At 38.5% G+C, this 12,768-nt stretch overlaps 1 protein-coding gene across 3 annotated transcripts in view; it reads right to left on the bottom strand.

Moving 5' to 3' along the window:
• Positions 1-1,081: 1,081 nt before the first annotated feature.
• Positions 1,082-12,768, bottom strand: part of LOC144680517 (structural maintenance of chromosomes protein 6-like) — an 88,624-nt gene continuing 76,937 nt past the window's right edge. For all 3 annotated transcript variants that reach the window (XM_078541580.1, XM_078541581.1, XM_078541582.1), the window contains 3 exons: positions 9,565-9,717; positions 7,049-7,146; positions 1,082-1,683 (listed from right to left, as the gene is read on the bottom strand). In XM_078541580.1, the coding sequence (XP_078397706.1) occupies positions 1,572-1,683; positions 7,049-7,146; positions 9,565-9,717 (363 nt within the window). In that variant the 3' untranslated portion in view covers positions 1,082-1,571. The remainder of the gene's footprint in view (positions 1,684-7,048; positions 7,147-9,564; positions 9,718-12,768) is intronic.

Below are 12,768 nucleotides of genomic sequence, written 5' to 3'. Positions count from 1 at the left end.
ATTTGTAAGATGAAAATCCTTTGCCTGGTGTTTGGTTAAGTCTACGGGTTGCTGTTGCCTTAATGGAGATTAGTTTGAGAATTTGTTAAAAGTTATAATAGTAGTAATTTGTAGCCATGTGTATATATATTTTTAACCTGTGTAAATTAATAAAATGTTTCAATTAGTTTAATGTAAAGCCTCGAGAACTGGTAGTCTGATTCCTGAATTTAGAGTCGCATCTTAAACATAACACTTAAAATTATAGGTTATGACAGTTGTTTAAAGTTTCCCTCTGGGAATTTTAAATAACTCCACTTTACCAACTGCATTGGTCATAAGTCACCAATTTGTGATGTTTCAATACTGGCACTGCCGATAACTTTTCAAAGATTAATCAATGCACACATAGGCGCGGAGGTGGTTGAACATTGCAGCTTCCATTTTTATTTTACTTCAGCAACCAAACTAACAAGATGGATTCTGTGATCCCATAATGCACTGACTTGCAAAGTACGGCAAGCTAAACAAAACATACAGTACATACCAACAACTACTCTCTGCTTTCAGTCCCATTAATTTTGCTAACAAGTATATTATGTGGCACTTTCAAAATGCCTTTTGAAAGAATATCAAGCACACTACCCTCATCAATTCTCTCCATTATTTCAAAGAATTTGATCAAGTTTGTCAAACATGATGTGCCATTAACAAATCTGTGCTGATTTTCTTTTATTAGCCTGTATGCTTCCAAATGCTAATTGGTTTTGGTCCCAGGTTACTCTCTGAAAGTTTCCTCACCAATGATATTAGGCTGCCTGGCCAGCAGTTCCTTGGTCTATTCCTCATAGCTTTTTTAAGCAGAGGTGCAATATTTACAATCCTCCAAAAAGGACAAGTTTTGTAGTGTCTCCTTTCACACTGAAAAAAATCGAAATCTCGAGAAGAGATGACTGCAAAAGCAAGTGTGCACACATCTCTTCCGAATATATTTTGACCTATACAAAATTAGAAATCATTTTAAAAGATCATTTTCATTGGCTATTTAAAACTTTGAGCTCAACATTTTTATATTTTGCAATTAATACACAGAAGTTAAAACTTTAAAAATGACAATTATCTTTTATTGTACATTTAATATTGAAAGGTTGAAACTTACAAATGTTATATTTTCCATAGGCTTGACCATGAAGACATTAGTTTGTCTGTTCAGACAGAAGATAATAAAGCTTACCAAACCCTTCCCTTCATGCAGACAATGTAAAAAATTGCTGGTAAAAGTGTGTTTGGTGCAATGCCTATGCATTTGTTATGGCTTTTACAAATATCATGAATTAATACACAAGTCATCATTATAAATTAAAAGGTGCTACAAACTGAACCCAGAACAGTTAAAATGAGATTGGGCTAATCTATGAAACAAACAGTGGCACGGACATATTTCAACATGAAAACCATTCTGGTAGTTTATTTCCACCTTCAAAATATACTACTTCATTATTAAAAGAACAAGTACACATCTACGCTTTTAAATAAATGTTCATTCACATAAAAACCACTTAACTATATTTATAATGCATGTTAATAGCCATTTAATCATCTGAGTCTTCAGCTTGATCTCGTGAGCGGAAAGGTAGTGTGGTCTGTCCTCTTTCAGGGTCATGCATACGAAGGATTCTAATTAGGCGACTGGAAGGCAAAGAACTGAAACAAAATATTTTTTAAAATATGTAGTTATTTAAACAGCACTCCAGCAACCATAAAGCAATGTTTCCTTTAATTAATGCTAGCGTTGTCATCTTCAGACTCCACTATCCCAATGCTCTCCTAGGTGGCTTCCCATCCTCCACCCGCCATAAACTCAATTTCATCCACTGCTTTGTTGCCCATATCCTATCCTGTACCAAGTCCCACTCACTCATCATCCCTGTCCTCATAGAGCTACATTATTTTCTGGTGGCCCAATTTTAAAATTCTCTGCCATCCCAAAAGGAATTTAACATCAGGAAATAAGGTGTCCCACTGGTTCTTTTCTCCAGGCGCTATACAGAACTCATATTGGCCATGATGTTAAAAAAATTCAGGTGCAAGGAAATATTGAGAGATGAATACAAGTCTGAATCAAAGGTTTGATAAAACTGTAATGGCCTGATGTTTGCACTAAGCATACAGTATTTACATATCATCTATTTTTGACGTTTTATGAGGGATGATTTTGTATGGCATCTTGGCTGACATGAGTAATCTTCTATGTTTTCTCTATGAAATATTAGAAGAAATCAAGAGAGGAGTGAATTAATTTAAACTGTTTCCTCCAGAAGCTTGAGAAATTACAGATCTATGGTGATAGTACAATAAATTGCTAAGAGCTTCAGGATGTTGACAAATACACAAGATATCTAACTTGGGAAAGGATTCTCAAGAATGAAAAAGGTCGATACTTGAGGATATACAGCTATTGTAACCAAAGGAAATTTGACTGGAAGCAAACATGCACAGTATCTGACCATCCTCTTTTCTACATTCTTCTTTATTTGAAGTTGAAGATCTATCAACTGTTAAACCAATTGTTAGTACTCAATGTACAAAGGAAATGTGTTTTTCGCATTATTGCTCATGACGTGGGGAGGTTAGGCTAGGGTCACCTGTGCCAAAAGATGTGTCATTATCTATTAGTGCAGTGACAAGGGACTGGATTCACATCAGGAAAGCCCACAAGAAACAATTCATGTGGAAGTGAAATCAAAGGCTTCTTTCTAGAAGAGCTTCATACTCAAAGTGATTCCATCTTCAACACCTGCAAGAATGCAGCAAAGCTTACAGCTGGATTTGCAAACTGAAGAAGGGAGGTCAACAAATTGGACAACTAGTTCAGCATTCAGGTAGTTCAGTAAGGTGTCGATTTTCAACTGAATGGAGTTTGCGTCAACCATTATGGTCATTTTCATAACTGTCTGCCAAAGCTAGAGCTCGAAATAGTTGCAACTGTCTCAGACATTTTCACTCAAAGATGCAATGTGCAGCATGACCTAGCTGGTTATTTGGGTATTCATGCCTGACCTATAACAGCTGTGTGACAGAAGAGTCTATTTTTACATTCCAAGAAACTAAAATTTACAATGAACGTGTTTATTTAATTTCAAACAGGTATATGCTTCAAAGTCACATGTCAAGAGATAGTACACTTAAGAGCATTCACTGAACAGTATCATGGGTCTTGAATCAGCGGAAATTGAGGCAAAGTGATGTAAGGACACTAGCCGATCCATGATTTGATCTATGATTGTAAATTTAAAAACACATTAGAGACTGGAAATTGATACCAATGATTTGAAGAACAGAGAATTCATTAGACACCAGGGAAGAACATTTTTTTTTGTGTCCACAACATTTCACATTTTAACAGCCAAATCATTTGTTAACACAAATTGATATCTCTGGTCTTTTGAATATCACAATCATAGAATGCGTTTAACACAGGAGGCCATTCAGCCCGTTGTGTCTGTGTCCACTCCCTACAAAAGTAATCAGCTCGTCCCACTCACTTGCCTCTTCCCTGTAGCCCTGCAATTTTATTCTTTTCAGATTATTATCCAATTCTCTTTTGAAAGCCATGGTTGTACATGCCTCCTCCACACACTCAGGCAGTTCATTCCAGACCCTAACCACTCGCTGTGTAAAATAGCTGCTCTTCATGTCGCCCATGGTTCTTTTACCATTCATCTTAAAACGCTGTCCTCAGGTTCTCAGCCTTTCCAACAATGGGGACAGTTTCTCTGTAAACTCTGTCCAGACCCCTGGTGATTTTGAACACCGTTACCAAATCTCCTCTCGACCTTGTCTTTGCTAAGGAGAACTACCCCAGCTTCTCCATCTATTCATATAACTGATGTCCCTCATCCCTGGAACCAATCTTGCCAATCTTTTCTGCATCTTCCAATGCCTTCACAGATGTTTCCTAAAGTGTGGTGCCCAGAACTGGACACAACACTCCAACTGAGGTCAAATCAGTATTTTTTAAAGGTTCACCATAACTTCATTTGCTTCATTATTCTATGCCTCTATTTATAAAGCAGAAAATCCCATATGCCTTATTAATCACTTTCATAATCTGCTCTGCCACCTTCAGTAATTTTTGCACATATACTCCCAGGCCCTTCTGTTCCAGCAACCCCTTTAAAATTGTATCCTTTACCAAAACGATCACTGTCCACTAAATGTTCCCTTATTGACCCGTAACTCGCCTCATTCCTCAGAACCAGATCCAGCAATGCCTCCTCCATCCTTGGACTGGAAACATTAATCTAGAAAATTTTCCAGAACACACTTCGGGATCTCTTCCTCCATCATTACTATCCTAATCCCTATAGGTATCCTCCGTTTAAAATGCATTCTAATAGCGTGTTTCCATTTTAGCATGGTTTGTAAATAACAGAACTTATTTGAATAGCGCTGCCTCCATTTTCATTATAATGCAGTTACCGTGCCAGCCCAGCCACTTCGTTCACTGCCTATCCTGATCCCCTCACTCCCTCCCATTCACCGCTTCCCACTGCCAACCCTCCCACTCACCGCTTCCCTCTCTCAACGACCTCCGACTCACTCCCTCCTGCTCGCCGCTTCCCTTCCCCGACCCTCCCGCTCACTGCTTCCCCTCCCGACCCTCTGCTGCCCCCTCCCACTTGCTGCTTCCTTCTCCCAAGTCCTCTCTCTGAATAACGAGTTAGTAAGAGTAGCAAATTAGTAAAGAAGTAGAAAGTAGGAAATAGAAAGAGGATTTTTGGACCAGCTAGGTTCAAGGTAGCCAATAGATTTTTAATGTAAAAATTTCAGGTCAGGAGTGTAACTCACCGTTATTACGTGTTTTCTTTTTGGAAAGTGATTTTTGTTTAGCATGTTTTCATTTAGCACGCCAGTTTTCAGGAGCATATTATGAATGCTAAACTAAATATAGCTGTATTAGGATAGTTAAAGCTCTCCATTATAATGACTCTACTGTTTTTGTACCTCTCTAATTTCCATGCAAATTTGTTCCTCTATACCTTTCCTACTAGTTGATGACCTATAGAATACACCCAAGTAGCGTGTTGGTACCCCTACTCCTTCTTAGCTCTAAACAGATTCTGCCCTTGGCCCCCTCTTGAATTTTTTCCTCTCCCTCCAACACTGTAATATTATCCGTAATCGACTGTACTACCTTCCTCCCTTCTTTCCTTCCCCAAGTTTCCAGAACAGCTCATATCCAAGAACATTTAGTACCCAGTCCTGCCCTGTTAGAGCCAGGCCTCATTATCTCCACATCATATTCACGTGTCTATCTGCACTTGCAGCTCACACATTTTATTTACTACACTGCATACATTCACATATGTGCACAAGGAACCTAAATTAGATTTTATTGTTCTCCCTATTACTCTGACCCCACCTTTATACCTGAACTCTAATGCTGTTTTACCCAATTCTTTGTGCACCTTGATTTCCTCTTTAATGTTACTCTCTGGTTTCCACCCCCTGCCAAGTTAGCTTAACACCCCCAACAGCACTAGCAAACCACCCTGCAAGGACGTTGGTCCCGGCTCAGTTCAGGTGCAACCTGCCTGGCCTGTACAGGTCCCATCACCCTAGAACCAGTTCCAATGCCTTCTCTCTTGCACCATCGCTCCAGGCACACATTCATCTGCTCTGTCCTCCTATTTCTATATTCACTAGCAGGTGGGACCAGGGGTAATCCGGAGATCACAAACTTTGGAGGTCCTGCTTACTAGTTTCTTCCCGAGCTTCATAATACTGTTGTCTAATTTTCATTTTGGATCACTTGGTAACAATGCAAAATGGCAAGATGCCAAAGGGCATGAAGTGTTGGTCTGGGGTGCAGGAGAAAAAATAGAAGGGAAAACAACTTCAGCCATAAATATTATGAGAAAATATGTATAGCCTAGCAGCAGTTTCAACTTAAATGTTATATTAATGCTGGTGGAAATAGAAAAACATAAAAGCTGAAGTGAAGGCAGATTACTGATTTGGTAAGGAAACTGACTGAGGTAGGAGAGAGTAGGAATCATGGATTGGTATTCAAGTTGGCAGGATGTGAATAGTGGTGCTCATCAAGGATCTCCATTGGGGCCTCAACTATTCACCATATTTATTAATGACTTGGATGATGGGATAAAAGTCTGCTGATGTCACAAAGATAGACAGTAATGCAGATGGAGGCATAAAATTACAGAGGCATGTAGATAGCTTAAGTAAATGGGTAAAGCTGTGGATTGGATTTCAATGTAGACAAATACAGGTCATCCACTTTCGATCTAAAAAGGATAGAGCCGGGTACTTCCAAAATAGTGAAAAGTTAGAAGGAATGGAGGTCCAAACAGACTCAGGAGTCCAGGTACACAGATCATTAAAATGTCATGAACAGGTACAGAAAATAATCAGTAAGACTAATGTACTCTATAAAGACCAGCATTCCAAGTGGGTAGAAGTCATGCTTCAGCTATACAAAGCCCTGGTTAGACCACATCCTAGAGTACTGTGAGCCAGCTTAGGAACTATTCCTTAGGAAGGATATATTGGCTTTGGGGGAAGTATAGCATAGTTTACAAGAATTATACCTGGAATCCAAGGGTTAAGTTACAAGGAACGATTACATAAACTAGGGTTGTACTCCCTGGAATTGAGAAGATAAGGAATAATTTAATTGAAGTCTGGGACTAGGGGTCATAGTCTAAGAATTAGAGCCAGACCTTCCAGGAGTGAAATTAGGGGACACTTCTACACATGAAGGGTGGTAAAAGTTTGCAATGCTCTCCCACAACTCATAACTGATGCAAGATCAATTGTAAATTTTAAGTCTGAGATTTTTGTTCTCCTAAGGTATTGAGGGGCAAGGGGATATGGAGTTACGTCACAGACTAGTCACAGTCTCACTGAATGACGGACCAGACCTGTGGGACTAAATGATATTTAGTCCTACCCCTAAGCTACAGTAAAATACAATCAAATGACTACTTTTAATATACATAGCCACTTTAGATGGAAGTATACAAGTTCATGGAAGAAGAGTACATACCTCATGTTCTGCGGAGTAAGAAAGATGAACTGACGATAACGTTGGGAATTTGCCACCTTTAACATCATGTCCATAGAAATCCTACGATTAACCATATCCTGCAATTGAACAGGAATATAAATGCTAATGTAAAAGTAGATTCACAAGAGCAAAATTCGGAGAAAGCTCCAGATTTAGGCATTTAATACTGAAATAAATCCATAAGAACAAGTAACTTAGCAGGAAAACTGCGAAGTGGTGGAGTGCCTTCATATGTAGAAACAAATTCTCCAATGAATGACTAAACTGAGTTCTCAGCCTTTTTTTTTAAAGCTTTGTTAAAGGAATGTATGGCTTACACATCAAAAAGATATACATGTGTATAAATACAGTACATAATAAATACTTTCTATATATATTATATACAGCACACACTAATTTTCTATGGTCAAAGGTATTTAATTCTCAGACTTTCCTGAAGACTGAATGAAGTAGCTCATTTGCCATAGTAACTAGTTAAAATTCAAATAACACTTTACACATCATGGATAAGGTAGATTTTTCAATTGTTTAAAAAAGTCAGAAGTCTGTTTTTCTAAACTTTGTAGCTAGAACTCATGTAAGAAATTTTGCATGTGTACTTTATCACTGAATTTTACAGAGAGTTATTTCTGTTTGGTATTATCTTAAAAAATACTGTTGATCATGATGCCACAAGGTGGTTGCAACAGAAGGTAGAAACCACTATACAGTTTAGGTTGGCTGAAAAGCCAAATCAACAACCAAGAGGATTCGTTTTCCCTGGACCCATCTCAATTCCATAGCATGTTTTAAATCTTTTTAAACTAAGAACATAACTCACACTTACTAAGTAGCTGCTCCTACATACAATAGAACAAACCACGTTAAGGAGGCAAATCATGGATCTGATTGAAAACTTTACTGGTTGGTGCCAAAACTGTCTAACACCAGTCACTTTCACCAACTCTCCAAGGAATACTTCACCAGCAAGTTGCATGTGCAGAATAATATAGAAGCCTGAAAATGTGACCCAACTATGTCTGCAGAGCAAGATTCCCAGGGCTGCAGGACTTCAAGTGAAGAGTGTCAAATGTATTTCATTCCATGGATCCTGGAGCAGTCTGTATAGTGTTCAGTGACAAGGGAGAGGTTCAGGAGTTGACAGACTAACATGCACCACTTGTTCACAAGTCACAATCCTCATTTGGATTGTGATGTGTGTGCACGCATTTTCTTCCCTCATAAGTCAAGTTGATTGAGCTGTTATTGCTAAGGGGAGGGGGTCATTTTCTGGATAAATGATTTGTTATATTTCATCTAGAATATCACAGGGCAAATTATGACCCTGAAACAAAAAGCTCTTCTTCTAGTAGGTTCTGACAATTCATCAAGCCACAGTTCAAGGCAGACAGCTCATGAGAGTGATGGTAAAATTTTGGAATTATTTATTTCAGACAAAAAAACTTGTCCAAGATCCAGGATGTAAGGTACACAATCTTCTTAGTGCACTTTTTCCATAAGGCTCAATAAAGCAGCTCAACAGAAATAGTTCAGAAACAAAAGTCACTTGTGTTGACCACGCAGGGACGTTTAGTCTCAGCTGCTTGCTGATGCATCCCTGACACACTCTTGTTGAGTCACTTCCGTGTGCAAACAGTGGTCAGTAAGTCTTTCTAAAGGGATAAAGTCAAGTAAACACCCAAAACTGGGTGATAAATCCATGATAAATCAATTAGCTGATATATAGTCAGGGCACTTGTCATTTAAGCAAACACAGGGAAATCTGGTAGTGCAGGCACTTAGAGCTGTGAAAATGGAACATCACATGCAGTCCAACCAAAATCAGTCAGTTATGTTCCCACTCAATATCTGTTATCCATGTGGAATATAATACTAGTTGTATGCTTGTATTATAGATACTCAAGTAATTTCATCAAGCAGTCATTTTGCTCTTTTTTAAAAAAGCTGCTAAGTTATGGGCAATTTCACAATGAGAGTTAATAATATAGAATATTAATGGCTGAACATGATGCAATCTTTACCCCAATGGTTTTATACCCACCGTTGAAGCAGAAGAAAACGCAACCAACTTTTTTTTAAAAACCTAAAACGTGTCAACATACCACCCTACTTAGCCAGAAGGCCATTAACTTCATTATATTTTAAACAATGCTAGATGATGAATATATTACAGAAAAAAAACATGCTGTTTTAGAGCTAAAGTAACGTCTGTACATCAGCATTACAGATAGTTAGCAGGAGACCATAATATTAAAAATGTCCAAACTAGATTTAAAAATAAACTTAACAAATACAATTTACAAATGTACATTTAGTTTAATATAATGATTTAAGGTTTCAGCCCAAAATAACTGCATGCTCGAAATGGAAAAGCTCCAGTATTTTCATGCTCTAGGGCTGGATTGTGACCAAGTTAAAAGCTACAAGTTGCAATAAATGTCACCGTTTTTACTTCTATTAGCTGAAAGATTAACTGAGCCTAAACATAAACATACCATGTAAACATCAAACTCATCTAGACAACGGAAAGGAGATTCCATGGTGTCCCACAGCGAAAGGATGAAACACACAGTTGAAAACGAACGCTCACCACCAGAAAGGGATCGCATGTCACTGAGTGCTGCCTTGTCGCCCTCTCCAGGCTGAACCTTCAATAAGTAAGAAATTTTCAATAGAGTGAAATACAAATAAATCCAGCAAAAATAATAGAAGGAAAAACAATTTAATACTAAACAAACTCTTGCAAGCAGTTCAAATCTATAGCAAAATGGATTTCAAAATGTATACCAAGCAACATAACCCTTGTTGGGAAAAAGAAACTGACGTAAAGGTATCATTCCTCTTCCATACAAAAGAAACTTCAATTTGCTTGGCATTTCAAGGATCCCTGTTCAATTAACAGGTTTTTTTTTTAAAACTCTGCAGGATAGTAGCAAAATGCAAATCGGCACAAACAACTAACAAAAATTATAAAGCATGGCTTTCAGATGCATTATATTAATTATGTTATGTGGCATTTCAATGGTCTTTTTCTTCACTGCTGCAAATACTTAAATATGCAGAATGTTAGCAGGTGACTTTTAGGTGTTGCTGCTCTCAGTTTATTGAAATGGTTTGTAGTTGGGCAAGCTTTTAACTTTCAAGAAAATGATTTCCTCCTGCTCAACTTTCTCGATTATTTTTAATTTGCTACTTTTTGTTCTTCCTTTGTTTTGTCAACTTCCCTACAAAAGTGTTCAAAAGCAGAAATATTTGCAGATCTATTTACATTTGGGGTCTGTACTGCATTCAGTACTTTGCACTGTCAACTATCTTACTCATGCTTTGTCTCAGTTAAGGCTTCCTAATGACTAAAAAGCCAAGAATTCATCTATGGCATTCCTTTATTTTTAAGGTTAGAAACATCAGGTTTAATAACGGTAGGATGGAACTATGGGATGACACCCATAAGTCTCTAAAGTAAACACTGGCCAATCAGTCCAAGTACCCATCAGTGTGGTTTCTTCTTTTTCCCCCCTGTGTTATGCTTCCAAAAAGCCACTTTGGCTATTAACCAACATTAATTACTTCCTACACTCCAGTGGACGAAAGGAGAAAAGCAATGGTCTCATGTCTGATGAGTCATTTCACTAGTTCAGGCTCAAAACAAAGGATGTTTGGAATTTTTCTCCGGTATAAAACCCCTGTCAATAGCCATGGCAATCAAACATTTAGTAAATCTGCTATGCACATGCAGACGGAAGCTATCTACATGTCCCCAAGGCAATGGACAAAGAAAATCTTATAAGTAGGCATTTTTTCCTCAAAATCTTAATGCATTGCTCAGCTGAAATTTAAACAAAAAGATATTAATATAAATAGTTGTAACATAACGCGACGCAACAAACATTTGTCACACCTCCCACTTAAAATTTCTCAATGCCAGGCTAAATCATAAGTTTGCTTTATTAATCATCCTGAAATAATTCATAGCAAGTAAAAACTCCCAAAATAACATTTTAAAAATCCATCAATTAATATAGTATCCAGTGTTGCTTTGGTGCCCTCTGCTGTCTTGAGCTCATCTCTTTTAAATATTAAGTCACATCATATTCCTTAGTTTAAGGCACTGGGGGGTTTATATGCCCTGTGGTTTCTCTTCCCAACTTTATAGATTTACATGGGTAAAATTAGTCCAAAACTACGAAATAATGACTTATTTTAACGCCCAATGACAGTTAGTGGAACTCAAGGAACTAATTTCATAACAACAGGAAGAATTGAACCAGAGGACAAAAGTTAGCCCGACATGTTTTTTAATACATTATATTGACTGCGTGAAGACTGGAAGAAACTAGTACACTACATATTTAGTAGCCAACTCCAGCTGAAGCTTTCACACTTTCCTTTGGGTAAAGACCAATATGTAATCAAAGACTGAGCTCTACTAGAGATAAGAACTTTAGACTTTAAAGGAAAATAAAACATTTTCATCAAGAAATAGAGAAAAACAAAATTAGAAATAACAAGGGGGAAAAAAAGCATATCAAGATAGTTGAAACAAATTAAAGTAAAACTGACTTCACTGCCCATTCTGTTGCTCTGACCCAATGAACTTAAAATTTGCATCTATAGTGTCAGCCAGTAGCTCAGTGGGTAGCACTCTTACCCAAGTCAGAAGGTTGTGGATTTAAGTTCCACACCAGGGCATGAGCACAACAATCTAAGCTGACACTCCAGTGCAGCACTGAGGGGGTTCTGCATTGCCAGAGGTGTCAGAAGCGATGTTAAATTTGGGCCACGTCTGCCCTCTCACATGTAAAAGGTCGCATGGCACTATTTTGAAGAATAAAAAGGAGAGTTATCTCTCCAATGTCCTGGCCAATATTTATCCCTCAATCAACATCACAAAAACAGATTATCTGGTTATTATCACTTTGCTGTTTGCAGTGTGCAAATTACAGCTGATGGAGTGAATTCATGTATTTGAGGTTGCTAATAAGTAGATGACGCAGAAAACGACAGGGTTTTAATAAAGAAAACTTTGGGCAGAATCTTTTTGGTGTGTGGGCACGGGCCCCGCACGCCGATGTGTAAAATGACACGCGGTGACGTCGGGTGTGTCCCCCAACGTCACCGCGCGTCATTCCGATCTTCAGTTCAGCAGGCATGCGCTGGTGTCAGCTGCGCGACTGCTGAACTGTCAAAGGCCTGTTAAGGCCATTAATCAACTAATTAAAGGTTGGTGGCCTTCACATTTTTCATGGAACCTCATCCACGGGCAGGATGAGGTTTCATGAAGGGTTTATTAATTCAATAAAATGTTTCATGAAAATTCATAAACATGTTCCAGCTCATGTGACAATGTCACATGAGGGGACATGTCTGAATAATTTAAAAAATTTTTCATTCTAAACTTAATCTCTCTGAGGCAGTGCATGCGTGAAAGAGCACAGGCTCCGATTCTCACTCTTCCCCCCCGGCCCGTACAGGTAGCACTGAGCGCTTCCGGGTGCACATCACGCTGGGCAGACCTTAATTGGCCTGCCCACGTAATATGGCGGTGCGCAGCCAATCGCGGGTGGCTATTGGCTCTGTGCCTGCTCCCGACTGGCCCGCCTGACGGAGAGAAAACTCTCCCCTTTGTTTAGAGATTTATGGGCCATCGGTAAAACAGCAACAGGTTTAGTCAATATGTCAGTATGTGCTACACACTGAGC

This window comes from Cetorhinus maximus, chromosome 5 (assembly GCF_964194155.1).
Source record: "Cetorhinus maximus chromosome 5, sCetMax3.hap1.1, whole genome shotgun sequence".
In the NCBI taxonomy this organism is placed as follows: domain Eukaryota; kingdom Metazoa; phylum Chordata; class Chondrichthyes; order Lamniformes; family Cetorhinidae; genus Cetorhinus; species Cetorhinus maximus.
This window is presented reverse-complemented; position numbering and strand designations above follow the sequence as displayed.